Source organism: Carassius auratus, chromosome 36 (genome assembly GCF_003368295.1).
Source record: "Carassius auratus strain Wakin chromosome 36, ASM336829v1, whole genome shotgun sequence".
In the NCBI taxonomy this organism is placed as follows: domain Eukaryota; kingdom Metazoa; phylum Chordata; class Actinopteri; order Cypriniformes; family Cyprinidae; genus Carassius; species Carassius auratus.
In genome coordinates this window covers 16,845,547-16,873,248 of record NC_039278.1, presented here as the reverse complement: position 1 = coordinate 16,873,248, position 27,702 = coordinate 16,845,547, and the positions used below count along the sequence as shown (strand labels likewise).

Genomic DNA, 27,702 nt, shown 5'->3' with positions numbered 1-27,702 from the left:
GATTTTAGGCCACTAGGACTTAGGATCTCTTTCTGCCAATGTTCAAACCTTTATAAGAATCTTGGGGTTACATTAGATTTGTTACTCAACTTTGAGAAACAAATTAGCACATTGGAAAAGGGCAGCTTTTCCAACAATAAAGGTTGTTCTGTGACACACCTTTAGAAAATTTTATTTTTAAGGGGTGTTTACATGACACATCTTTCAACTAAAAGATGAAAACCTTTTATAGCCATTCATTTACACGACAACAGTGCTTTGATACCGTTATCATCAAAAATGTGCTTTTGTGAAAACGATGACATCACGTGTTCAGCCTGTAGGTATGAGTGAGTACTTGACAAACAAAACAACAATGACAGACTACAGGACTATATGTGTGGAGGTGTGTAGTGTTTCTTTACAAAGTCACATCACAAGCTACTGGCCTGACATAATATAGGGCTAATTGTGACAACATTCCTGTCTGTATGCAAAACTTTTCCTGTTTCTAGCACATCGTTGTCACATTAACAGAGAAAAAGTGTGTAGAGAATAAATGGATGGATGGATGTTCATCGTAGCATCAAAATCCTAATTTAGTGGTAATGTTACAACTTCTCATCCCAGAAAACTGAAAGGACTGATTAAAACTGTAATTTACTGGTAATGTTCCGGAAATCTCGTAATGACACAGAGAGGCTAAACACCCACACCTTGAGTCTGGGAATCAAAGCAAATTCTGAAGTTTCAAGATGATCTGGCCCTTTCATGATTTTGCAGGAAATCCTCTTTCAAGTAAGCAAGAATGTGTGACTTCTGCAAACACACTTATAAAAATAAAGCTTTCAAAAAGATAACTGACCGGAAAGATTTAATGGATGTTGGGATAAAATTTTCACCATTGATGCAAAAAATTAATCTTAATTTTTAAATGTATTGTGTTGTATTTTTTGTTAAGGGGTCATCAAACCAGACTAGTATTTTTTGGACATGATAAGATGTCATGCTCTAGGGCTTCTGAATTAAAAAGTAACAGGACATATTATAACAAATATTACAAGTCATAGTTTACGTGTTCATCATACACCACTTCTATTTGTACATTTCTTTTAAATGACACCACAGGCTCCACATGGTATCGAAAGTGATCAAGGGGCTTGGGCTCCAATCACACCTACCGCAAGACTTCTCGTTTTTGGCTTTCACTTTCAGTTGTTGTTGTATATATAGGGGACAGGGGCACTGATTGAGGCTCAATGACACTCAACCAGCGACTAATTGAGACTGAAAATTTGTGACATAATAAAATGTCTAAAAAACTTCAATTAAGCCGTCGTGGACAAAATGAAAATGGTGAGTGCATTTTAATATAAAGCTTGTTGTTTTTCTATACATTTGTGTCTGTTTCCACAGCATTAAATCTCATTTGTTTTATTTGCAGATGAAGACTCTGATATAGCCACTATCAAACATTTCCACCATGAAGAAGACGAAAATGGTAAGCGCATTTTAATAGTTTTCCTGTATTCACTGACACTGACTTTGCATTAAACTCTACACTTTAGCGTTTTTTGTTAATTTATGTATTTAATTTTGTGTATTTATGTACTTCTTAATTTTCTCAATGTAGTTTGTTATATGTTTCTAAATATTCCCAAACACTGATTAAAATGGGTAAAATTGGGTCTTTATTTAATAAAAAATGTATAATATATTAAGTAAAAATCTAGTATTACTAACACACTATGAAGATGCAGGCAAACCTCAGACTGAATCACACCAAATACAGAAATATTCTCTCGCAAGGTTGAGTAAAACCAAATTTTTACATTTATAATGTTCAGCTCAACATGGCATACATCTACAGTATATAAAGCTTTTCGAAACATCTGTGTCTGTTTACACTGCATTAAAACACATTTGTTTCTTTTGCAGATGAAGAATCTTCTACCAAACAGAGGCAGAACCGTGACATTAATGAAGTCGCAGAGGCTACTGTAAAAAAGCCAAAAGCTCAAGATACAACATCTGAAATTGACACGACTGACACATTGGACAGACCACTAAATTCAACTGCAGACGAAAGTTATTATGTTAAAAACGAAGCTTATTTTTCAGATTTTACAAACTTTAGATTATTTGCAGAAGTTGCACAAGCTGGACGAGCTCGTGCTGAAGACAGCATATTTGAGGCAGAAACCAAAGGTTCAAGCATCTCATTTGATACTGAAGTCAGTCCGGTTGGAGCCAAAGTAATGGCTCGAGCTGAAGTCGCCAGTGCATCAGCTAGTGTCGGTCCAGTTGGTGTGAAAGTGGGACTTGGATTTGACACGGGTGCATCTGTTGGTGAGGATGGGGTGGAGGCCAAATTCCTGGGAACTGGATTCTCAATTGGTCAAAAAAACAGCATATCTGTTCTGGGTTCAGAAGCATCATGTTCAGTCATGTAGTCATAGAGGTATTAATTACCTTGGAATATTGATGTGTAACATTTTACTACTGAACCATGAAGAGAAAAAAAAAACAAAAAAAACATTAACTTTAACTTTGACCGGATTAAATGCAGAATTAGTACTGTCACTGAATACACAGAATTATACTTCAACGACACGAAAATAATGTTGTTGTTTTAGATTTTATAATTATACAAATTTTATGACTTTTGTTTTCATTTCAGAATAAATATTTGTATTTGGTTATGTATGTTTATGGTTATTGCCTTTCTCTTCAGAGCTGTCATTCCAAGCTTTTATGTTAAAATAACGTCTTCACTTTGGACTTCTGCATCAATCGTAGAATTCATCAAAATATCTTACATGCAAAGCATATCATTAAAGGAACAAATAGTTGATTGTGAGTTGATGTTTATTTTTTTCTGAACATATAAATGTGACCCTGGAGCACAAAAGCAGTCTGAAGTCACTGGGGTATATTTGAAGCAATAGACAAAAAAAATTAAATAATTCAAGCATAGCGTTAGTTCAGTCAGGCCACGTTAGTCACGCTTGCATCAGCTGACAGTCAGCTGTTCCTGACGTGTACCAATCCAGTCTTGACACCTATCACCTGCGGTCTATTTAAATTCCCATTCTTCAGTGTCTCTTCCATCGCATTGCTGCTTGCAATTAACTCCCTCCTCCAACCCCAACTCCACCAACTCAACCAGTAATCCGATCTAACTTTGTTCTTTCTTTACAGTCTCTTCATTGGAAGCAATCTCTCACATTTCGTTTACAACTCACGTAATTGTGAATTGTAAATTATATATATGCTTATAATGGTTCTGTTCTGTACCCCAGGGTGGTTTGTCTTGCTGCTCTCCCCGCTCTGTCCAAGCATGGCTCCATGGACAGGCGTGTGGAGTGTTGCCCAGAACATAACCATACCGCCAACACTAATTGTATGCAATTATAATTGTCATAAATATACTTAACGGTAGTGGTCCTGATTGAAAAACATTATATGGGTCAAAATTATCTCAGTTTTGACAAATTTACACTTAAGTTTTTGTGGACCATGGTCACATAAATATATATTCGAATGTTGAATTTAATAGACCACCACTCAATGTAAAGTTAGCTGTCCTAAACTTACAGTATTGGTAATTACCATAACTATAATTTTTTATGTTTCTGTAATGGTTAATCTACCAGTATGTACAAGCTCTTTAGTCAAAGTAGTACTTGTATTGCTGAAATATAATTATTATTATCCAGGAATTTTCAAATTTACCGTTTTACAAGAAAGGAGGAAAAACTAGTAAAGCACTGTATTATTATTATTATTATTATTATTATTATTATTATTATTTGGATGTCAATAACAACAGAGACTGTGGAAAAGTGCATAAAAACAATGCCAGCAAGAATGCTATCGAGGTTTTCTAATGTTATCTTATGTTATCGAGGTTTTCAGCTTTTTATGTGTGAATAAAACGTTTTCGTTGTTTCAGTTTGTTACCAAAAATTGACAGTAGTATTTTTAGATTCCTAAAATAGATAAAAACAAAATGGAATTTGATAAACAAGTCAATGCCTAAAAGTAAAAGTAGTAGCTTTTTACAATTGCGGATCATTGGCAGAATCTTTTTGCTTTCATGACATGGAAACTGTGATTCCTGCATAATTTCATCCAGATTTGATCATTGCAACTCATGATTGAAAAGATCCAGCATTTCTCCGGTTCTGGCATCTCTGCATTGGCTTCCTGTTGATTTTAGAAAATGCATTTGATATTTAAACAACGTGACACAGGACGGGAAAATGAGAACTGCTTTGGGCTGATAGTCACACAGCGAAAATACAATTCACAATTCTATTATCTTTTCTAAACTGGCTTCTAATTGTTTCATTATGTAATTGGCATGATACAATTTTACTTGACAGATAATAAATTGTTATATTTGATTTATTCTGTTCTCTTCTGAAATCTTACAATTCTACTTTATACTGAAGATTTTAAGTAGATAATTGTGTAGGCTACCATTTCTGCAAATCTGGGTCCAGGGCAGATCATACTTAAGTACCAATGAGGGGGCAGGGGGCTCTCCATTAGGAATCTTCTGATTTCTGTTTGTCACACTGGCTTAACAAGTTACAGTTTTCATGATTATAGAAAAAAAATAAAAAAATTTGTTATTTGCTAGCAGAGTGCGGCACTTAAAGGTATTATAATCATCCTGCGATTTCACCAAGTATAACATGTTCAAGGATCAACAAGGATGTTGATTAGAACTTCTCAGGAAATATCTGTTTTAGGCTATGTCTACATTATTAAATACATTAATAAATGTGACAAGCTTGTGCTGAATTCAGTTTATTTGGAGGCAGAAGCCAAAAGCCCAAACGCCTCAGCTGGTGTTGAAGCCAGTGTGGTTGGAGTTAGAGCAATGGCTCGAGCTGAAATTGCCAGTGCATCAGCTAAAGCTGGACCATTTGGAGTTGACACTGGTGTATATGTTGGTGTGGATGGGTTGGATGCTAAAATACTGGGAACTGGAATCTCAATTGCTCCAAAAACCAGTGTATCTCTTCTGGGTTCAGAAGTATTATGTTCAGTCATGTAATTATGCAAGTATTAATAACCTTTTAATATTTATATGCAACATTTTACTACTGAACCATGAAGACAAAAAAAAACAGATTTTTTTTAATGTATTAAATTTTAAAGCAAAATTGTTGAGTTATAAATACACAAAATTACATTGAAAGAATATTACAACATAAAGTTTTATTTTAGATTTTATATTTCTACAATTGTTGAGCTGCTTTCATTTAAGAACAAATATTTGTATTTGGTTAAATATGTGTGTTTAATTAGATTACGGCAACTCCAGTTTGGATTCCAACAACTCTGAAGATTCCAGTTGATGGAAACTTTAGATCAACATGAAACTGTCAAATATTATCCTTATATTGTAATTATTATGAACACAGGTTGCAATTTCGGTAATTTCTGCACAACATGTTTGTTGTGTATGCTTAACTGAATTTATGATGTTATCCTCATAATATTTTATATGTATATTACACACATATTACTTTGATCTGTGGCTGGTAACAGAATAATTCCCAGCTGTAACATTGAAACAAGAATTATCTCTAAAGCTGTTTAGAAGCAAGTACTATACAAATAAACTTGAATTGAATATTTATTGCTTTTGTCAATACTATCATTCCCAGTGTATTGTAACTGTTACAATTCTGCATCAGAACTTTTCCATTTATGCAATACACTGAAAAAAACTTTTTCTGTGTTCTTCTGTTCTTCACATTACGTGATTGCATAATGTGTGAAGTTGAGCTAGTGCACAACTAGCATTTGTGTTTATAAAATGTTTTTTTTTTTTTTTTTTTAGAAAATGACCAATCCTTTCGCTAGATCAGGCCATTATTTTAGTCAAATTGAGAGTCAAATTGGACTATACTGAAATTATTGAAAACATTCAAATCAGGGATGTCCGAAACGGAATCAGAAAGCATATAGTTTGTGCATTTAAGAAAATGTCTGTCAAAATATATATTACAATGTCTTGTTTTCATCAGGAACCATTTCACTTAGTTCCCTGGTGTTTCAATTTCAACGAGCCAATTTATGCATATCCTCCCTGAACCTCTGTTTACCCTGAGTTTGTGCACATTATTTTTTTGAGAGGTATCAATATTGTGATATTCAAATGATGTGGATTTAAAAACAGATGTTTCATAATAATTATTCATTTCTTATAGCTGGCAAGCATTCAGTGAAGTGACTGATGCCTGTGAGTGTGTTATGTTACATAAAGGAGGAACTACATTTGATTTTTGGGTAATTATAAAACATTGTGCAGACATTTCAAATGCTTTTTGTGTAGTTCATTATATTTCTTTTAGAGAATCAAGTTTATTTTGTGGCTTAAATAAATTATGCTATTTAGAGACTGAGATGTTTGGCTTTTATCCTGAAAAGTTCAAAATTTCTTAAGTAAAGTAGAATTAAATAGTAGCATACTAGTTCATTTTAAGGATTAAATGTTAATACATCTTGCCATAAACGCATTGCCATTGTTTTTCCATTTCTGTTTCACTTTCTCTGAAAACCCTTGAGTTAAATAAGTGACTACATCATTTTACAGGAAATCAGTTTTCACTAACTAGAATCAATAGTGTATTCTGATTAAATAAATTGGCAAGCAACACAATAGCAAACATAATTGGGTTATATAGAGGTTTCACCACAATCACCAACATTTATTAAAAGCATAATATTGACTATATACCGTATAAGCTATAGGCTATATCGAGCTTCGTCATTAGAAGTAATTAGACAATTAATTTATCAACAAGTGTGACTGTTAATATATAATGACACGATGCTTTGGAAATTACTTCCATGTATTTTATTTACTCATCCTGAGACTCTCTAAGATGTACAGTAAATGAGCTTGTTTCTTCTTTGGAACAGTATCCAGTGTAGAAAATCACTGATTGTAAGTTGTATTGCTTTTCTGGTGCTGCTTGTGATTACTGTAGTAGGCAAAACTTTAATTAATTACAATAAAAAATTTACATAACACTGGTATGTATGTCTAAATAATCCCAAATATGAGAGTGCAATCTCTGTACATGGAAGTCCTAAAAAAGGACTTAAAAAGACATAAAAGAAAAATATGTAATGTGATTTTAAAGCCAACTTGATACATGTACAATGTTCTAATGTTCATTGAAAAATTATAAATTAATATAAAGTGTGTTTTTTTCTAAATGTCTGTGTCTGTTTGCACTGCATTAGAGCTAATTTGTTTTATTTGCAGATGAAGAATCTGATATACCCACTATCAAACCCTGAAGAAGACGAGAGTAGTATGTGTATTTTACATTTAAATGACATTGAAATAACTCTACATTTTATTGTTGATTTTTAATTTGTGTTTTATTTTTAGGTAAAAAGATCTGTAGCTCTTGAGATCGTACAGAAATGCTGATGAATAGTTTCTCCTGTAGAGGTCAGAACCTTGTAATGTGCATGTCTCGTTGAACTTCTAGAGCTGAGAAGTTGTCTTCAACAAGTATATTTGATCAATAGTACACTAACCTATTTTTTATTATTTTTAATTCACTTTTGACTTTCATCAAATGTTACACTTAACAGAAAGTTTCACATACAATTATGTTACTCAGACTGACATCTTTGGTATGCATCCTGAAAAGTTAGTAACTGAAAAATTAAACTAGTTATAATTAATACTAATCCATATTAAAATACTATTAACAAGTAGATGAATAAGCACTAGTAGCCAATGAATAAGTACTAGTTCTTAATGGAACAGATAATAGTATACTAGTAGTAATTAAATAGTTTACTAGCATGAAAATATTATTACATTAAGGAATAAATGTTAAAACAGCTTGCCATAAACACATGGCATATCTTTTCCCTTTTTTGTTTCACTTTCAGTTGATGCATAGTCTGTGTAGATGGGAGTGGCAGTAATGACCAGACACAGATCCATATCGAAAGTAAACTGCATGCTGTTCTTGAGCCACTTGGAGTATATGCATGGTTTTGGTCTCTATTTAAAGGTGACACTGTTTAGGAATAAACCTCACAACCAGTGTAAGTCTTACTGGTATTAAGTAACAGAACTTTGAACACACTGAAACGGTAGACTTTTGACTTTAGTAGAGTCAAAAACTTACATACAGAACCTTTAAAGGCAGTAGCACCTAAAGAATACGAACATTTAGCCTAAATAAGTAATGGAATATAGTAGTATACAGTACTAGTTGTAATAAGTAGTTTACTAGTAGCATGAAAATATTAGGACATTAGTGTTAAAACAGCTTGCCATAAACGCATTGCAGGATTTTTCCCTTTTCTGTTTCACTTTCAGTTGATGCCTATTCTGTGTATATATCGGGGTAGCAGTAATGATTAGACACAGAAAAACCCTTTGAAAACCCTTGAGTTAGATAATTATCAGTAATATAGGCTATCAAGTCACTCAGGGGGTACCAATCCATTCCCCAACATCATTATCAATCATGAATCTGAAATAGCATCCTCCAGTTTCACATCACTTAGTCTAATGGTGCAGTAATGCTGTTTATCTCGCTGAGCCTGAATCCTCTCACTTTATTCAGAGTCCTCAGAAAAATCTGGAAACATCCTCCAGTCTAACATTGGTTACAATTAACAAGTTTTAATTCAGCACTTATGCACCTGCTGGTAGATGTTATGACTACATAACTTTACAGGCAATCATTTTTCAAATATGTGTAAAAAAGGTTCAAAAATCTACCGATGCTCCAGAGGAAAAAAAGATGCATTAAGAGCTGGGGATGAAAACTTTTGAACATGATGAAGATGTCCAAATGTTTCTTATTTTGTTGAATTTTTTTTTCCATTTAGTTCTGCCCTTCGTAAGCAACAGAAGATACTGGTTTGTTTTCCAGAACACTAATTAAGTACAATTTACCCCCCCCCCCCCAGCTTTTAATGCATCTTGTTTCCTTCTGGAGCATCAGTGAACATTTGAACCTTTTATTAATAGTTGTGTTTGAGTGCCTCAATTGTCCTCAGTGTAAAAAAATGGTTCTCGAAATCATACAGTAGTGCTGGAAAGGATTCAAATATGCAAAGATGCTGGAAAACTGAAGAATCTGCTGGGCCTTAAAGATTTATCTGAAGAACAGTTCTCAGTTTAACTGTTCAGAACAAACAAGGGACTCATACACAACCATCACAAAACAGAAAGACAGTTGTGGATCATCCAGGTAACCACACACAGTATTAAGAACCACATGCTTTCTTAACTGCTGCTTTTTCACCGCTGTCATTCTTGTTGTGTGTTTGCTTTGTTATTGAGAGGAAAGTGCGCAGCACATTTTTCCATATTCATAGAATTTCTGCCCTCACAGTATGTTGCTACAAAAACATTTCTAACTTCTTTTTAATTCCAAGCCATGAATAAAAAACAACTTTGCAGTTTGCAGTGGGTTCCCAAACCTTTGAATGGGGTTATTTTAATAATTTCAGCATTTTTTTTTTGTCTTGTGGTCTATATGCAAACATCTTTTATGTAAAATATCTTACTCAGGACAGTAATAAAAAATAACATGCATTTATTATGATCTCTCTTATTTTGTTAAACATTCACATTTTCACAGATTCTGAAAGGGGTTCCTAAACCTTCGCATGCCAGAAGATCAAGGCAAATTTGGTTTTTCATCTCATCACCCCTTTACATATTTAAAGGATTTTTTTTTTGCTATAAAGATTGTAAAAGGTTCTTCATGAAAACAAAGATGCAAATAAAGAACCTTTATTTTTTTGAGTATGTGCGCGTGTTGAATTTTTGTCAGCTTTGCATCAACAGAGTCTTAAGAGACAATCAAACTAGATTTGTATATTTCAGACACTTCAACGAACAGAATATGATGTCATTCATTGTGAGCAGGGTCTTAGGTTGTTCAAGTTAAACGCCATGCAGATCTTTATGATTTTTCTCTTTCACTTTCAGTTGATGCACTACTCTGCGTATATAAGGAGTGCCAGGACTGACCAGACACAGATCCTATAACACTCCATCAGAGACCTACTTAGACTGAAAACTTGTTGCTCCCTAAAATGACTGAAAACCGACCATTAAGCTACAATGGGCATGATGAAAGTGGTAAGTGAATTTATATTTACAGACATTAAAAACCTTTAATTAACTACAAATGAAAATTAAAAATGTTGTAAATTTATATAACACTGGTATGTATGTCTAAATAATCCCAAACACTGAGAGTGCAATCTCTGTATGTGGAATAAGTTATTGTTGACATGAAAAAAAATTAAATGTGTTTATTAAACCAACTATTCACATTTACAGTGTTCTAATGTTCATTGAAAAATGATAAATTCATATTAAGTGTGTTTTGTTTTTCTAAATGTCTTTGTCTGTTTGCCCAACATTAAAGCTCATTTGTTTTATTTGCAGATGAAGAATCTGATTTACCCACTACCAAACATTTCCACCATGAAGAAGACGAGAGTGGTACGTTTATTTAAATATCTGGTCTATATTTACTGACATTGAAATTACTCTACATTTTAGTGTTATTTGTCAATGTATGTGTTTTATTGTGTATTTATTTATTCAAATACAGAACCTACAGTTTGCAAGGTTGAGTAAAACTAACTTGTCACATGTTCTAATGTTTAATGTAAAATTGCATGAGTTTGTATAAAGCTATTTGAACTGCAATAAAGATCATTCGTTTTATTTGCAGATGAAGAATGTGATGTACTTCATGGAGAAAAGCCAAAAAAAGGAAAACAGAAGATAACATGGAAAAACAAAAAGGGTTTTACAAAAAAGCCAAGTGTGCAACTTGCGTCAGTTAATGTTGATGCGCTTGAAGTTGTAAATGTAATTGACACGTATGACAGAACAGCAAGTGCTTATGCAGAACACAAGTATGCTCGAAGTGGATCATATGCTGAAGCATTTGAGAACAAACCTGGAGAGAGGATTCCTAAGGCTGGAGTTTACGCAGAAGCAGGAGTTGCACGAGCTCGTGCTGAATACAGTGTATTTGAAGCAGAAGCCAAAGGTCCAAATGCCTCAGCTGGTGCTGGAGTCAGTGTGGTTGGAGCTGGAGCAATGGCTCGAGCTGAAATTGCCAGTGCATCAGCTAAAGCCGGTCCAATTGGTGTGAAGCTGGGACTTGGACTTGACACGGGTGCATCTGTTGGTCTGGGTGGGGTGGAATTCAAATTCCTGGGAACCGGAGTCTCACTTGGTCCAAAAACCGGTGTGTCTGTTCTGGGTTCAGAAGCATCATGTTCAGTCATGTAATCAGACAGGTATTAATTATCTGTGAACAATGAAACATTTCATTACAAAACCAAGACAAAAGCAGAAACTTTTTAAAAACTTTACCCATTTTAATGCATAATTAGTATTGTTGTTGAGCTTTAAATACGCAGATAACTTGTTCAGGAGAACACCGAAAGAGCCATTCGATCAAAGTATCATGCAAAGAAAATCATTTAATTCAAATATAGTCCCACAGAGCCAGATTTATCTCAAATATACTTTATAATCAACAGTGCAACAGTGTCATTTTAATTAATTACTTGCAGTTGAATCGCAGAGTTTGTGCAAACGTATACACATTGTGATAACATGCTTTCTAAACTGCTGCTTTTTCACCGCTGTCATTCTTGTTGTGTGTTTGCTTTGTTATTGAGCCATGAATAAAATAAACTTTTGCCGAAAGTATATCAGGGTCTTGAATCAAGTTCAGTCTTGATCTTTGGGAGCATGAGCAATAACTTGCTGCCTGCAGTTCACTTAACGGCCACCGCTAATAACAAGGATTATACATCTAGCGCTTTTAACAATATGGTAACACTGTTTATTTTAGATTTAGAAACACTTATTTAACTTATTTAAACCTACCGGACAACAAACACAGGAAAAGGTTGAACTTAAAGGAACACTCCACCGTTTTTTGAAATAGGGCTTATTCACATTATTTCCTACATTTAGATAGGTGGGCAAATGCATTTTTGTGTCAGTGCATGCATTGTTTTAGTTTGACTGGGTCGGCGTTAGCTTAGCTTAGCACAATGAATGGAATCCTTTGTTGCCAGCTAGCATGGCCTGAGTAAAAGTGATCAAAAAAATAAAAAAAACCCACCTAATTACTTCTTGTGGACTGCGTATTCACAACGAGTACGAATAGCGATCCAAATTAACACTAGGCGATTTCCTAGGCAGATATTGGCTTGGGACTATATTATGGGGAAGCACAGGCGAAGCACTGCTGCTTAGGCGAAGCACTGCTACTTCGGCGCAGAGAATCACGCAACACATGAAATCCCACGACTTCCGTCAACATACCGGCGTGAATAGTAGCTGCCTGGCTATTTTCCTTACAGTACACGAATGGCGATGAACATGGCTGATTTTGAGAGAGACGAAGAGGGTGACTTCTCAGACAGTCAAGAACCAGAACCATACCTATTTGAACCAGAGTTTACAGAAGACGAGCTGCGTGCTTTGGAAATAGAACGACAGTAGGAGACTGCGGTCAAGCCAGCCGCACTTCAGAAAAACACCGTCAAGCCAGCCGCGAGTGAAATTTATATGCGCGTGTATTAGTTGCGATCGCTCAACAGCCTGAGGACGTGAGGATGAGAGCCAACATGAACTGGTGGTGTGAATGTGGGGGAATATGCCAATCTATGCCGATGGAAATAGAGTGTCTGTGCTGTAGAGAGTGGGACATGTTTTTGCCATTAATGACCAGGCTCAACACGTCAGATCAAGATGAGCGTGCCCGAAGTTGTGTCACATCTACAGAGGATTTCACGGCGCTGATCCATTCTGCAGTACTCGATTTTTTTTTCCGGTGTGACAAAGTGAACTGGAAAAAACGCCCCACGCCGAATGGACCAAATTGACAGCTGTCAACAGAGTAAGTGATTATTTTAATCATGACGCATGTATAGATCGACCCATATTATACCTGTATTCACATAGAGTTGATGTTTTCATGTGTTGCGTGATATCTCTGCGCCGAAGTAGCAGTGCTTTCTTCTGTGCTTCCCCACAATATAGTCCCAAGTCAATATCTGCCTAGGAAATCGCCTAGTGTTAATCTGGATCGCTATTTGTACTCGTTGTGAATACGCAGGCCACAAGAAGTAATTAGGTGGGTTTTTTTTATTTTTTTGATCACTTTTACTCAGGCCATGCTAGCTGGCAACAAAGGATTCCATTCATTGTGCTAAGCTAAGCTAACGCCGACCCAGTCAAACTAAAACAATGCATGCACTGACACAAAAATGCATTTGCCCACCTATCTAAATGCAGGAAATAATGTGAATAAGCCCTATTTCAAAAAACGGTGGAGTGTTCCTTTAAATATACTGACAAACGAGGTAAATTAATGATACACAGCTGAACAGAACAAACTAATGACATTAGTAACAATGACAACCAAAGAGGAGAACAAAGAAAACAATAAACATATCTGTGTCAGAAGTATCTGGATGCTCAATGAGAGAAATAAAAAACTGACTGGATCTGAAGTGTTGTTGTTCTGGTGTTGTTGGCTCCTCAAAGAACCGTTTAGTAAGGTTCTTAAAATGACCATTTTTAGTAAAGAGAACATTTTAAAATATCAGAAGAAAAACTTATTTTGCTATAGAGAATGAAATGGAAAGGTTCTGTGGATGTTAGAGGTTCTCCATGGAACCATTTTTAACAGTTGTTCCTGTGATGTTGGGACAGCACTGTGCAATAATGCTGCACTATTGTTTAAAAAATCAGTGAAGTTCCTCCTGTTCATAGCTGTAATGAAATAAAACAAAGCTGGCACAAACCTAGAACAATATTAAGTAAGTGAAGTATTTACATTTAATGAAGTACCCAACATTTAATTAATAAGCAGACACTTTTAACAAAAAGTGACTTACAGATGAGAGCTAAAAAAGCAATCAAAACCAACAAAAGATAAATAATATATAAGTGTTGTGTCAAGTCATGGTTAGTCTGACGCAATACCCTAAATGCAAGCCATTTTGCTTATAATAAGTAGATAGAAAAGAGATAAATAGATATAGTTAGTTTTAGAGGGTCAGGTTATTTTTACCATAACAATTAAAAAGAAGACAAGTAGATAAAGAGATAGTGTTAGAGGGTTATTTGTTTTTTTTTACTAGCATGAATATATTAGTACATTAAGGAATAATTGTTAAAACAGCTTGCCATAAACACATGGCATGGCTTTCCCCTTTTCTGTTTCACTTTCAGTTGATGCATAGTCTGTGTATATAGGGAGTGGCAGTAATGATCAGACACAGATCCATACCTAAAGTAAACTTCATGCTGTTCTTGAGCCACTTGGATTACAGGTGCTGGTCATATAATTAGAATATCATCAAAAAGTTGATTTATTTTACTAATTCCATTCAAAAAGTGTAACTTGTGTATTATATTCATTCATTACACACAAACTGATATATTTCAAATGTTAATTTAAATGTTGTATTTAATTTTTTTAATTTTGATGATTATAACTGACAACTTAGGAAAATACCAAATTCAGTATCTCAGAAAATTAGAATATTGTGAAAAGGTTCATTATTGAAGACACCTGGTGCCACACTCTAATCAGCTAATTAACTCAAAACAACTGCAAAGGCCTTTAAATGCTCTCTCAGTCTAGTTCTGCAGGCTACACAATCATGGGGAAGACTGCTGACTTGACAGTTGTCCAAAAGATGACCATTGACACCTTGCACAAGGAGGACAAGACACAAAAGTTCATTGCAAAAGAGGCTGGCTGTTCACAGAGCTCTGTGTCCAAGCACATTAATGGAGAGGCGAGGGGAAGGGAAAGATGTGGTAGAAAAATTGTACAAGTAATAGGGAAAACTGCACTCTGGAGAGGATTGTTAAACAAAACCCATTCAAAAATGTGGGGGAGATTCACAAAAAGTGGACTGCCGCTGGAGTCAGTGCTTCAAGAACCACCACACACAGACGTATGCAGGACATGGGTTTCAGCTTCACATTCCTTGTGTCAAGCCACTCTTGAACAACAGAAAGCGTCAGAAGCGTCTCGCTTCAAAAATAACTGGACTGCTGCTGAGTGGTCCAAAGTTATGTTCTCTGATGAAAGTAAATTTTGAATTTCCTTTAGAAAGTCTGTTTCTAAAGTCTGGAGAAAGAGAGGAGAGACATACAATCCACTTTATACAGGTCCAGTATAAAGTTTCCACAGTCAGTGATGGTTTGGGGTGCCATGTCATCTGCTGGTGTTGGTACACTGTGTTTTCTGAGGTCATCATGCTTCCTGCTGCTGACCAAATTCATGGAGATGCAGATTTCATTTTCCAACAGGACTTGGCACCTGCACACAGTGCCAAAGCTACCAGTACCTGGTTTAATTGGCCAGCAAACTTGCCTGACCTAAAGCCCATAGAAAATCTATGGGGTATAGTGAAGAGGATGATGCGATATGCCAGACCCAAGAATGCAGAAGAGCTGAAGGCCACTATCAGAGCAACATGGGCTCTCATAACACCTGAGCAGTGCCACAGACTGATCCACTCCATGCCACGCCGCATTGCTGCAGGAATCTCTTTTGAAAGGTGACACTGTTTAGGAACAAACCTAATAATCACTGTCACGAGTCTTACTGGTGACACACTGAAAAGGGGGTGAAAAAAACATACATCTATTTATTTTTTTGTTACAGATGCCTGCAGATGAGTTGTTGTTTGTCACAAAGTTAAAGAAATTTATATCCGTCACATTTTACTACCAAACCATTAGGTCAAAACCAGAAAATGCTTTTAATTCAAAATTAGTATTGTTGTTGAGCAATACATATACAGAATTATACTTTAACAATGTAAAAACAATGTTTTATAATATTTTAGATTTATAATTTTACAATTGTTGAGGTGTTTATTTAATTTCAGAAGTAATATTTGTATTTGGTTATGCAGATGTGTTTCATTAGTTAATGCCAACTCAAGTTTTAAACCCAACAATTGCAAAGATTTCAGATGATGACTTCTTTGGATTGACATACAAAACTGTCAAATGTTATCTTTATATTTTAATTATTATAAGCTTAAGTTATAATTGCTGCATAACATGTTTGCTGTGCTTAACTGAATAGTTAACTAACCTTATAGCATGTTCTAGTATATTTTAATATTAAATAACAATAATAAAAATATAATAATAATAATATTTAAACTAACATTAGCTTTCTAATCTTTTTGTATTCTATGTTTTCTTTTAATTTACTATACAATTGAACAAAGCAAAAAAAGACCTAACAATGGCTTACTCTATTATTTTTGTATTCTATCGGTTTTCTTTTTATTGATAATATTATTTATAAAACCCTTGCTGAATGTACTGTGATAAGATAACCGAGACTTGTTATAGCACTTGTGTATCATTGATCTTTTGTTGATTTTGATTGCTTCAATCATCCTCATTTGTAAGTCCATTTGAATATAAGTGTCTACTAAATGACTATATGTGAATATATTACTGCCATATGGATATTAACTTGATCTGTATCTGATAACAATACTTCCTACAGTAATTGTAAAATTGAAACAAGAATTAATAGTATGGCTGCTTTGAAACATAATGTATTGTGAAAAGTGCTACACAAATAAACATTTATCAAATGTTTACTGATTTCCTCTTCAGTACTGTCATTCCCAGTGTAACTGTTATAATATGTTCACAGGACTTTCTGGAGACTTTTAATATCTGCATCAGTCCTCTTCTCTTCTATTTATACAATTTACACTGAAAAAAATCTGGCAACTGATTTTTAAATTATTCTTTAGCTCGGGTTAAACTAATTAATTTTATTTGGTTGGAATCGCAGCTATTTGTTTCTCTGTTTAGAGAACTAGGATACATAACTAGGATTTACACAAGCTCCAGTCTGGATCCAGAACACCTGAGAAAAGATGATGCTGACCCTCAGAGGACCTCAGATGATGCTAACCCTGAATCAACTAGCAGAACTAACAAATATTGCTACAAGTGTGACTGTATCATATAATAATTGCTGTTAATAGTGTTCATCATCTGGTTAACTATGTCTTGTATTAATGTTTCTGAAAATTTCTGTCATATGCACATAAACTGATGACCACTTATAAGCTACTACTAAATATTGTAGAAACATAATTTTCTGTAAAGTTGCTTTGCAATTATTTGTATCTTAAAAAGTGTTATACAAATAAACTTGAATTGAATTGTTTACATCATGTATAGAGACAGAGCACGTTTAGGCTGTACAAAACAATCCAACCATCTCCATTGACTGTGTATTACTGAAAGAAGTTATGTTCTCTGATGAAAGTAAATTTTGAATTTCCTTTAGAAAGTCTGTTTCTAAAGTCTGGAGAAAGAGAGGAGAGACATACAATCCACTTTATACAGGTCCAGTATAAAGTTTCCACAGTCAGTGATGGTTTGGGGTGCCATGTCATCTGCTGGTGTTGGTACACTGTGTTTTCTGAGGTCATCATGCTTCCTGCTGCTGACCAAATTCATGGAGATGCAGATTTCATTTTCCAACAGGACTTGGCACCTGCACACAGTGCCAAAGCTACCAGTACCTGGTTTAATTGGCCAGCAAACTTGCCTGACCTAAAGCCCATAGAAAATCTATGGGGTATAGTGAAGAGGATGATGCGATATGCCAGACCCAAGAATGCAGAAGAGCTGAAGGCCACTATCAGAGCAACATGGGCTCTCATAACACCTGAGCAGTGCCACAGACTGATCCACTCCATGCCACGCCGCATTGCTGCAGGAATCTCTTTTGAAAGGTGACACTGTTTAGGAACAAACCTAATAATCACTGTCACGAGTCTTACTGGTGACACACTGAAAAGGGGGTGAAAAAAACATACATCTATTTATTTTTTTGTTACAGATGCCTGCAGATGAGTTGTTGTTTGTCACAAAGTTAAAGAAATTTATATCCGTCACATTTTACTACCAAACCATTAGGTCAAAACCAGAAAATGCTTTTAATTCAAAATTAGTATTGTTGTTGAGCAATACATATACAGAATTATACTTTAACAATGTAAAAACAATGTTTTATAATATTTTAGATTTATAATTTTACAATTGTTGAGGTGTTTATTTAATTTCAGAAGTAATATTTGTATTTGGTTATGCAGATGTGTTTCATTAGTTAATGCCAACTCAAGTTTTAAACCCAACAATTGCAAAGATTTCAGATGATGACTTCTTTGGATTGACATACAAAACTGTCAAATGTTATCTTTATATTTTAATTATTATAAGCTTAAGTTATAATTGCTGCATAACATGTTTGCTGTGCTTAACTGAATAGTTAACTAACCTTATAGCATGTTCTAGTATATTTTAATATTAAATAACAATAATAAAAATATAATAATAATAATATTTAAACTAACATTAGCTTTCTAATCTTTTTGTATTCTATGTTTTCTTTTAATTTACTATACAATTGAACAAAGCAAAAAAAGACCTAACAATGGCTTACTCTATTATTTTTGTATTCTATCGGTTTTCTTTTTATTGATAATATTATTTATAAAACCCTTGCTGAATGTACTGTGATAAGATAACCGAGACTTGTTATAGCACTTGTGTATCATTGATCTTTTGTTGATTTTGATTGCTTCAATCATCCTCATTTGTAAGTCCATTTGAATATAAGTGTCTACTAAATGACTATATGTGAATATATTACTGCCATATGGATATTAACTTGATCTGTATCTGATAACAATACTTCCTACAGTAATTGTAAAATTGAAACAAGAATTAATAGTAAGGCTGCTTTGAAACATAATGTATTGTGAAAAGTGCTACACAAATAAACATTTATCAAATGTTTACTGATTTCCTCTTCAGTACTGTCATTCCCAGTGTAACTGTTATAATATGTTCACAGGACTTTCTGGAGACTTTTAATATCTGCATCAGTCCTCTTCTCTTCTATTTATACAATTTACACTGAAAAAAATCTGGCAACTGATTTTTAAATTATTCTTTAGCTCGGGTTAAACTAATTAATTTTATTTGGTTGGAATCGCAGCTATTTGTTTCTCTGTTTAGAGAACTAGGATACATAACTAGGATTTACACAAGCTCCAGTCTGGATCCAGAACACCTGAGAAAAGATGATGCTGACCCTCAGAGGACCTCAGATGATGCTAACCCTGAATCAACTAGCAGAACTAACAAATATTGCTACAAGTGTGACTGTATCATATAATAATTGCTGTTAATAGTGTTCATCATCTGGTTAACTATGTCTTGTATTAATGTTTCTGAAAATTTCTGTCATATGCACATAAACTGATGACCACTTATAAGCTACTACTAAATATTGTAGAAACATAATTTTCTGTAAAGTTGCTTTGCAATTATTTGTATCTTAAAAAGTGTTATACAAATAAACTTGAATTGAATTGTTTACATCATGTATAGAGACAGAGCACGTTTAGGCTGTACAAAACAATCCAACCATCTCCATTGACTGTGTATTACTGAAAGAAGGCTCTTTGTAATTTATGATTTATAACAAAAAAACTGAACAATGCTTAAAAGTTGTTGTGTGACAAGGTTTACAGCAAACAAGCTAAAAAACACAAGAACTAAATTTTTTGAAGCTGTCAACTGCAAAAAAGCGTTTAAGGAAATAAAAAGTAGAGCACATGTTATGACAGATAACCGTGCGCTGAGTGGATTCTACCATAAACATTTCTGATTGGCCATTGTGTTCAGGAAATCAACAGATTTGTCTGTGATTGGCTAAATAATAATAATAATTTTTAAAAAACCCCCGCTGTAAATAGAAAACCAAGAAGACCGCTCTAGAACCCAAATACACACTGGATCGGTTGCCAGATCGCAAATATGTTATCTAAATCTGTTCTTGCTTCCCTAGTGGGTCACATGTATTGCATTAATATTAAGTAAAGTAAGAGGAACTCACCCAGCCTAACAAATTCTTTTTTTGTTAGAAATTGATTTTATTTTAAGTAGCTAAAGGTAATTTTTTTCAAAAAATGTAGTTAATTATATGATTATAATTTCCAGATTAAATATTAAATATGCACATGTGTAACGAGGACTGACTCGGTTGTGGGTTTGAATCCATGTGCAGAGTTTTATTAAGCACAACAGCACAAACAGAGGCAAACGGAGAGCAGATATTGTGGTCAATAACCAGGCAAAAGGTCATAAACAATAGCGTCAGTCGAGATTGCAAACACATCCAAATCAGCAATCCAAAAGACAAGGTCAAAGGCAGGCAAAAGACATGCACTAGAAAACAATCCATGACTATGAAAAATGCATGGTAGAGACAGGGAAAACTGGCAATACTTTGCAACATGATGCACAAACAACATGGCTTATAACCAGGGGGGCAGGGTTTCATATTTTTTTGAAGCAGCCCTGGGCGCCGCCATTGGCTAGCGGACCCCCACCTGCTGTTAGCATTCCATTGACTCCCATTCATTTTGGTGTCACTTTGACAGAGAATAACTTTACATCTGAGGCGTTTAAAGACTCCATTTGTCCATTAATTATAAAAAAAAAGAAAAAAGAAAATGTATAAAAGGCTCCATTACCTTGTATCTTACGTTATGGTCCCGTAGCAACAGTTTTTGTAAAAAAAAATAGGCTAACGATTGCGTCATAACCAGCGACTCTCTGTCCCACACTAGAGAAATTACCGTATGGACAGGAGGAGAAGCTCGCAGGCAATCTTTTACTGTCGATGAGGCTATTGGGGGAACGTGGAGGCATAAAGTCAAGGGAGATAATTAATCAGAATACTTACCAAAATTTGCTCCTGTTCACTCTCGCCTTCTCTGCAAGATTCGGTGGGTGATTCAGATTTCTCTTGGAAATCAAATGGGGTTGCTGTGTCCATTTCTTTTACTGTCTTTGTTTATAACAGGTCCAAGCAGGAAGTGATGAGAGAAAAGCGGCAGTGTTCAGACGGCTCCCTCTGGCGGTTGGATGAATGAATGGCAGATACATATGTTACAGAATACCTCCCTTTATGAACACCTTCAGGTATTTTCTGAGGCCACCCCCTTGGTCTAGGTGCAGGACGACGGGTCTAGAATGTCCTTGGCAGCCACATATGATGTTTCCTCTGGACCATAGCCCTCCCAGACCACCAGGTATTGCAACCGGCCCCCATGACACCTGGAATCTAGAATCTCCTTTACCAAGTAAGCTGGAGATCCATCAATGTCAAGTGGCAGAGGAGGTTCTCTCTCCTCAGTAGTGGGTCCGGAAGCAGGGTGGATGGGGATGCCTCGTGCGGTCTGCTTTGATCCTCTGAGCTCTGATCGCCCTTCTTCTGACCCAATCATCCACCGCAGGTAGCTACTTCAGAAGGTTCCCCAGACCAAGGGAACATGGGAGGTTGATAATATAGAACACACTTGAAGGGGGTGAGTCCTGTAGATGAATGAATGAGTGAGTTCTGTGCATATTCTGCCCAAAGTAAAAAGTCACTCCAACGTTGTTGTTCCCGACTACATTAAGATCTTAGATAACGCCGCAGTTCCTGATTTAATCTCTCAACCTGTCCATTAGTCTGGGGGTGATAGCCAATGTGATAGCTCACATTAATGTCCAGTTGCTTACAGAAAGCTTGCAACACACGAGATGTAAATTGTGAACCCCATCAGAAACTATATCCTCTTGTATTCCATAAATATGGAAAACATGGTGAAACAATGCTTGTGCAGTTTCCATAGCTGTGGGTAGGCCCCTGAGCAGGATAAGATGGCATGACTTAACGAAACGATCAATAATTACCAGGATTGTGGTGTAGCCAATGGAGCTGGGAAGATCTGTAATGAAGTCCACGGCCAGGTGTGACCAGGGGCATAAAAGAATTGGTAGGGGTTCAAGAAGACCAGCTGGTAGTTCTTGTGGTGTCTTGGAGTGAGCACACACACTGCAAGACTTTACATACATAGAAACGTTATTAAAGAGATTAGGCCACCAAAAGGAGTTACGCACCATTTCTACTGTCCATTGAATGCCAGGATGCCCGGAGCTCAACGATGTATGCACCAATTGTATAATTCGTTGGAGGAGAGACCCAGGGACATAATGACAGTCAGGGAGACAATCTGTAGGTGTGAGTTCTGTTTGCCTTTCATGTTGTAGTTCTTCCATTATATCCCAGCAAACGGCTCTGGTGGATGGATGAATGAATGGCGGATACAGATGTTACTGAATGAGGAAAAAACGAAAAAGGGGTTAGGCATAAAAACAAGTGTAACATTGCTACATTGTTACATTTGTTTAATTTAAGTACAATTTTGTTTTGTTTAAAAAAAATATATATCATAACTTTTTTCCTGATTTATGGACCCACCAAAATGTCATGTCAGGCATATTTACAAAAAAAATCAATTAATGACATATCAGCCCAAATACTAATTAGATGTAATTTTACATTTTTAAAAATTATCCTAGGATTTGTCCATTTGTCAGTAATATTTTTGTACTAATTTAAAGCACAATAATATTTTATATGCTCCTGTATTCTTTTATATATTTTAATATGTACACGTCAGAATAAGCATGTTGTTTGAATCTTTACATAAATATTGTGTTACACTGAATTACAATCTAACATTATTTCAACCAAATTTTGACATTTTATTCTCTAAAAAGTTATTTGAAACCTTAAAAGTTCACTTTACTTACATTTAATGTGCTTTCTATGGACATAAAATCACTTTTGTAAATTTCTTTTCATGCAGACATCTTATAACGTCTTTGACACACATACATAAAAAAAGCAGATATAAAATCTTCCAAATAAGATGTAAAATATACAGTAGATAATATCAAAACATTTATTTGAAGGGTATTGGGTGGGGCATGGGTGGAGGATGAGTCAGTAAAAATTATGCATTGCAGGTTTTCTTGCTTTTTCTCTTTCACTTTCAGTTGATGCTAGTCTGCGTATATAAGGAGATGCAGGACTGACCAGACACAGATCCTGCATTGCTCCATCAAAGACCTACTGAGACTGAGAACTTGTGGCACCCTAAAATGTCTGAAAACCGACAATTAAGCTACAATAGGCATGATGAAAGTGGTAAGTGAATTTAAATAGATGGTCTATATTTACTGACATTAAAAAAACTTTTACAATTTTTTTACATTTACATAACACTGGTATGTATGTCTAAATAATCTGAAATACTAAGAGTGCAATCTCTGTATATGGAATAAGTAATGTTTGACATATTTAAAATATATATAAAATGAGTTTTTAAAACCAACGTGTTACATTTACAATGTTGTAATGTTCAGTGACAAATAATAAATTCATATAAAGTGTTTTTTTTTCTAAATTTCTGTCTGTTTGCACAGCATTAGAGCTAATTTGTTTTATTTGCAGATGACGAAGCTGATATACCTTCTATCAAACAATTCCACCGTGAAGAAGATGAGAGGGGTAAGTGTATTGTAATAGTTGGTCTGTATTCACTGAAACTGACTTTGCATAAACTCTAAATTTTAGCATTTTTTTGTTAATTTCATTTTGTGTATTTATTTACTTCTTACTTTTCTCAATGCAGTTTGTGATATGTTTCTAAATATTCCCAAAAAATAAATGTTATATATTAAGTAAAAAATATAGTATTACTGACACACTATGAAGATGCAGGCAAACCTCAGACTGAATCACACCAAATACAGAAATATTATCTCGCAAGGTTGAGTAAAACCAAATTTTTACATTTACAATATTTAGTTCAAAATGGCATACATTTATATAAAGCTTTTCTAAACATCTGTGTCTGTTTACACTGCATTAAAACACATCTGTTTCTTTTGCAGATGAAGAATCTTCTACCAAACAGACGCAGAACCGTGACATTAATGAAGTCGCAGAGGCTACTGTAAAAAAGCCAAAAGCTCAAGATATGATATCTAGAATTAACACGACTGACAGATTGAACAGACAACAAAATACCATTCAGGTTGGCAATTATTATGTTAAAAATGAATCTTATTTTTCAGATTTGACAGACTTTAGATTATTTGCAGAAGTTGCACAAGCAGGACGAGCTCGTGCTGAATACAGCATATTTGAGGCAGAAACCAAAGGTCCAAGCGCCTCAGCTGGTGCTGGAGTCAGTCCGGTTAAAGTCGAAGCAATGGCTCGAGCTGAAGTTGCCAGTGCATCAGCTAGTGTCGGTCCAGTTGGTGTGAAAGTGGGACTTGGATTTGACACGGGTGCATCTGTTGGTGAGGATGGGGTGGAGGCCAAAATCCTGGGAACTGGATTCTCAATTGGTCAAAAAAACAGCATATCTGTTCTGGGTTCAGAAGCATCATGTTCAGTCATGTAGTCATAGAGGTATTAATTACCTTGGAATATTGATGTGTAACTTTTTACTACTGAACCATGAAGAAAAAAAAAAAAAATTTTAACCAGTTATAAAGCATAATTAGTACCGTCATTGAGTTATAATACACAGAATTATACTTTAACAAAACAAAAATAATGTTGTTTTCAGATTTTATAATTCTACAAATGTCACGACTTTTGTTTTCATTTCAGAATAAATATTTGTATTTGATTATGTATGTTTATGGTTATTGCTTTTCTCTTCAGAGCTGTCATTCCAAGCTTTTATGTTAAAATAATGTCTTCACTTTGGACTTCTGCATCAATCGTAGAAGTCACCAAAATATCTTACATGCAAAGCATATCATTAAAGGAACAGTGTACCAAAAAAAAATTATTTTCATGACATGAAAACTGATTCGTGCTTTTGTTTCATCTAGATTGGATTATTGCAACTCATTATATTTGGGGCTGTCTAAAAACCTGCTCTCGGGTTGCAACTGGTACAAAATTCTGCAGCTAGACTGTTGATGGGCACAAGGAAATAATCCAGTATTTCTCCGGTGCTGGCGTCTTTGCATTGGCTTCCTGTTGATTTTAGGAAATCAATCAATCAATCACCTTTATTTATATAGTGCTTTAAACAAAATACATTGCGTCAAAGCACTGAACAACATTAATTTGGAAAACAGTGTCTCAATAATGCAAAATGATAGTTAAAGGCAGTTCATCATTGAATTCAGTTATGTCATCTCTGTTCAGTTGAAATAGAGTCTGTTTTTATTTGCAATCAAGTCAATGATATCACTGTAGATGAAGTAACCCCAACTAAGCAAGCCAGAGGCGACAGCGGCAAGGAACCGAAACTCCATCGGTGACAGAATGGAGAAAAAAACCTTGGGAGAAACCAGGCTCAGTTGGGGGGTCAGTTCTCATCTGACCAGACGAAACCAGAAGTTCAATTCCAGGCTGCAGCAAAGTCAGATTGTGCAGAAGAATCATCTGTTTCCTGTGGTCTTGTACTGGTGATCGTCTGAGAAAAGGTCTTTACAGGGGATCTGTATCTGGGGCTCTAGTTGTCCTGGTCTCCGCTGTCTTTCAGGGCAGTAGAGGTCCTTTCTAGGTGCTGATCCACCATCTGGTCTGGATACATACTGGATCTGGGTGACTGCAGTGACCCTCTGATCTGGACACAGACTGGATCTGGTGGCTACGGTGACCTCGGAACAAGAGAGAAACAGACAAATATTAGCGTAGATGCCATTCTTCTAATGATGTAGAAAGTACGGTGTTATGTGAAGTGTTCCGGTTCCAGTTTACCTAATTAATGCAGCCTAAAAATCCTTTAACGGATTTGGATATTAAAAGCATATTAGTATGTTATGTGTATGCCAGGTTAAAGAGATGGGTTTTTAATCTAGATTTAACCTGCAAGAGTGTGTCTGCCTCCCGAACAATGTTAGGTAGGTTATTCCAGAGTTTAGGCGCCAAATAGGAAAAGGATCTGCCGCCCGCAGTTGATTTTGATATTCTAGGTATTATCAAATTGCCTGAGTTTTGAGATCGTAGCGGACGTAGAGGAGTATAATGTAAAAGGAGCTCATTCAAATACTGAGGTGCTAAACCATTCAGGGCTTTATAAGTAATAAGCAATATTTTAAAATCTATACGATGTTTGATAGGGAGCCAGTGCAGTGTGGACAGGACCGGGCTAATATGGTCATACTTCCTGGTTCTAGTAAGAACTCTTGCTGCTGCATTTTGGACTAGCTGTAGTCTGTTTACTAAGCGTGCAGAACAACCACCCAATAAAGCATTACAATAATCTAGCCTTGAAGTCATAAATGCATGGATTAACATTTCTGCATTTGACATTGAGAGCATAGGTCGTAATTTAGATATATTTTTGAGATGGAAAAATGCAGTTTTACAAATGCTAGAAACGTGGCTTTCTAAGGAAAGATTGCGATTAAGTAGCACACCTAGGTTCCTAACTGATGACGAAGAATTGACAGAGCAACCATCAAGTCTTAGACAGTGTTCTAGGTTATTACAAGCAGAGTTTTTAGGTCCTATGATTAACACCTCTGTTTTTTCTGAATTTAGCAGTAAGAAATTACTCGTCATCCATTTTTTTATATCGACTATGCATTCCATTAGTTTTTCAAATTGGTGTGTTTCACCGGGCTGCGAAGAAATATAGAGCTGAGTATCATCAGCATAACAGTGAAAGCTAACACCATGTTTCCTGATGATATCTCCCCAAGAGTAACATATAAAGCGTGAAGAGTAGCGGCCCTAGTACTGAGCCTTGAGGTACTCCATACTGCACTTGTTATCGATATGATACATCTTCATTCACTGCTACGAACTGATGGCGGTCATATAAGTACGATTTAAACCATGCTAATGCACTTCCACTGATGCCAACAAAGTGTCAAACGCAGCACTAAGATCCAATAAAACTAATAGAGAGATACAACCACGATCAGATGATAAGAGCAGATCATTTGTAACTCTAAGGAGAGCAGTTTCAGTACTATGATAAGGTCTAAATCCTGACTGGAAATCCTCACATATACCATTTTTCTCTAAGATGAAAATGCATTTGATATTTAAACAAAGCGACGGAGGATGGAAAAATTAGAACTGTGTTGGGCTGAAACTAGCTAAAACACTTGCACCGTTCCTTGCGCAGCATTGCACCGGGTGTATGATAGGGCCCATTGTGTTACTACTAGTCCTCTGAGAACATCTCAGAGTTTTTGCTTTTACATGTTTGAAAGGAGTGAAATTATTTCCTGATTAAATTAATTCCATGTGAAGCCAATAAACTCAGGAACTCACACAAAACAGATGCCATGCAGCATGCAAAACCATAAAACAATAAAACCGATCTGGAGAAGAGATCTTTAAGGACAGTAAACAACACCTCATTCTCAATCTCAATCTCATTGTTCATTTATGACCCTCTTCTTCCCTCAGCTGATTTTTACAGCTGATTTGAAAACGTCTTTGTTTCTGTTCTGAGTATATAAGGGAAGTGACAAAACAATACTTTGGGAACCTGTAGTCAGAAAAACCCTCATGCAGTGTGTGAGAGTCTCTGGAACATCCTTGTTGATCCTGGAACAACATTCCAATCAACCAATCAGAATTGATATATAACTTTTCAGGAAATATCTGTTTTAGGTTTACAATCAGGGTTAGGTGCTTCTACACCCTTGTTAATCGCATATAATTTCAAACTGATTTTAGGAATTAATTATAGGTAAAGTTA

General features: G+C 35.4%; 3 protein-coding genes across 3 annotated transcripts; all 3 read left to right on the top strand.

The window, feature by feature from the left end:
• Positions 1-1,244: 1,244 nt before the first annotated feature.
• LOC113055717 (uncharacterized) lies at positions 1,245-2,545 on the top strand. Its single transcript, XM_026222106.1, has 3 exons — positions 1,245-1,335; positions 1,424-1,480; positions 1,918-2,545. Exons 1-3 carry the CDS (start codon positions 1,290-1,292, stop codon positions 2,430-2,432), a joined length of 618 nt encoding a protein of 205 aa, XP_026077891.1. The 5' UTR covers positions 1,245-1,289; the 3' UTR covers positions 2,433-2,545.
• Positions 2,546-10,044: 7,499 nt separating this feature from the next.
• Positions 10,045-11,723, top strand: LOC113055716 (uncharacterized). The gene is made up of 3 exons (XM_026222105.1): positions 10,045-10,135; positions 10,448-10,504; positions 10,740-11,723. The coding sequence occupies exons 1-3, from the start codon at positions 10,090-10,092 to the stop codon at positions 11,306-11,308; spliced, it is 672 nt and encodes a 223-aa protein (XP_026077890.1). The 5' UTR covers positions 10,045-10,089; the 3' UTR covers positions 11,309-11,723.
• An 11,346-nt stretch (positions 11,724-23,069) lies between these two features.
• Positions 23,070-25,061, top strand: LOC113055715 (uncharacterized). Its single transcript, XM_026222104.1, has 3 exons — positions 23,070-23,159; positions 23,466-23,522; positions 23,909-25,061. The coding sequence occupies exons 1-3, from the start codon at positions 23,114-23,116 to the stop codon at positions 24,421-24,423; spliced, it is 618 nt and encodes a 205-aa protein (XP_026077889.1). The 5' UTR covers positions 23,070-23,113; the 3' UTR covers positions 24,424-25,061.
• The last annotated feature ends 2,641 nt before the right edge of the window (positions 25,062-27,702 follow it).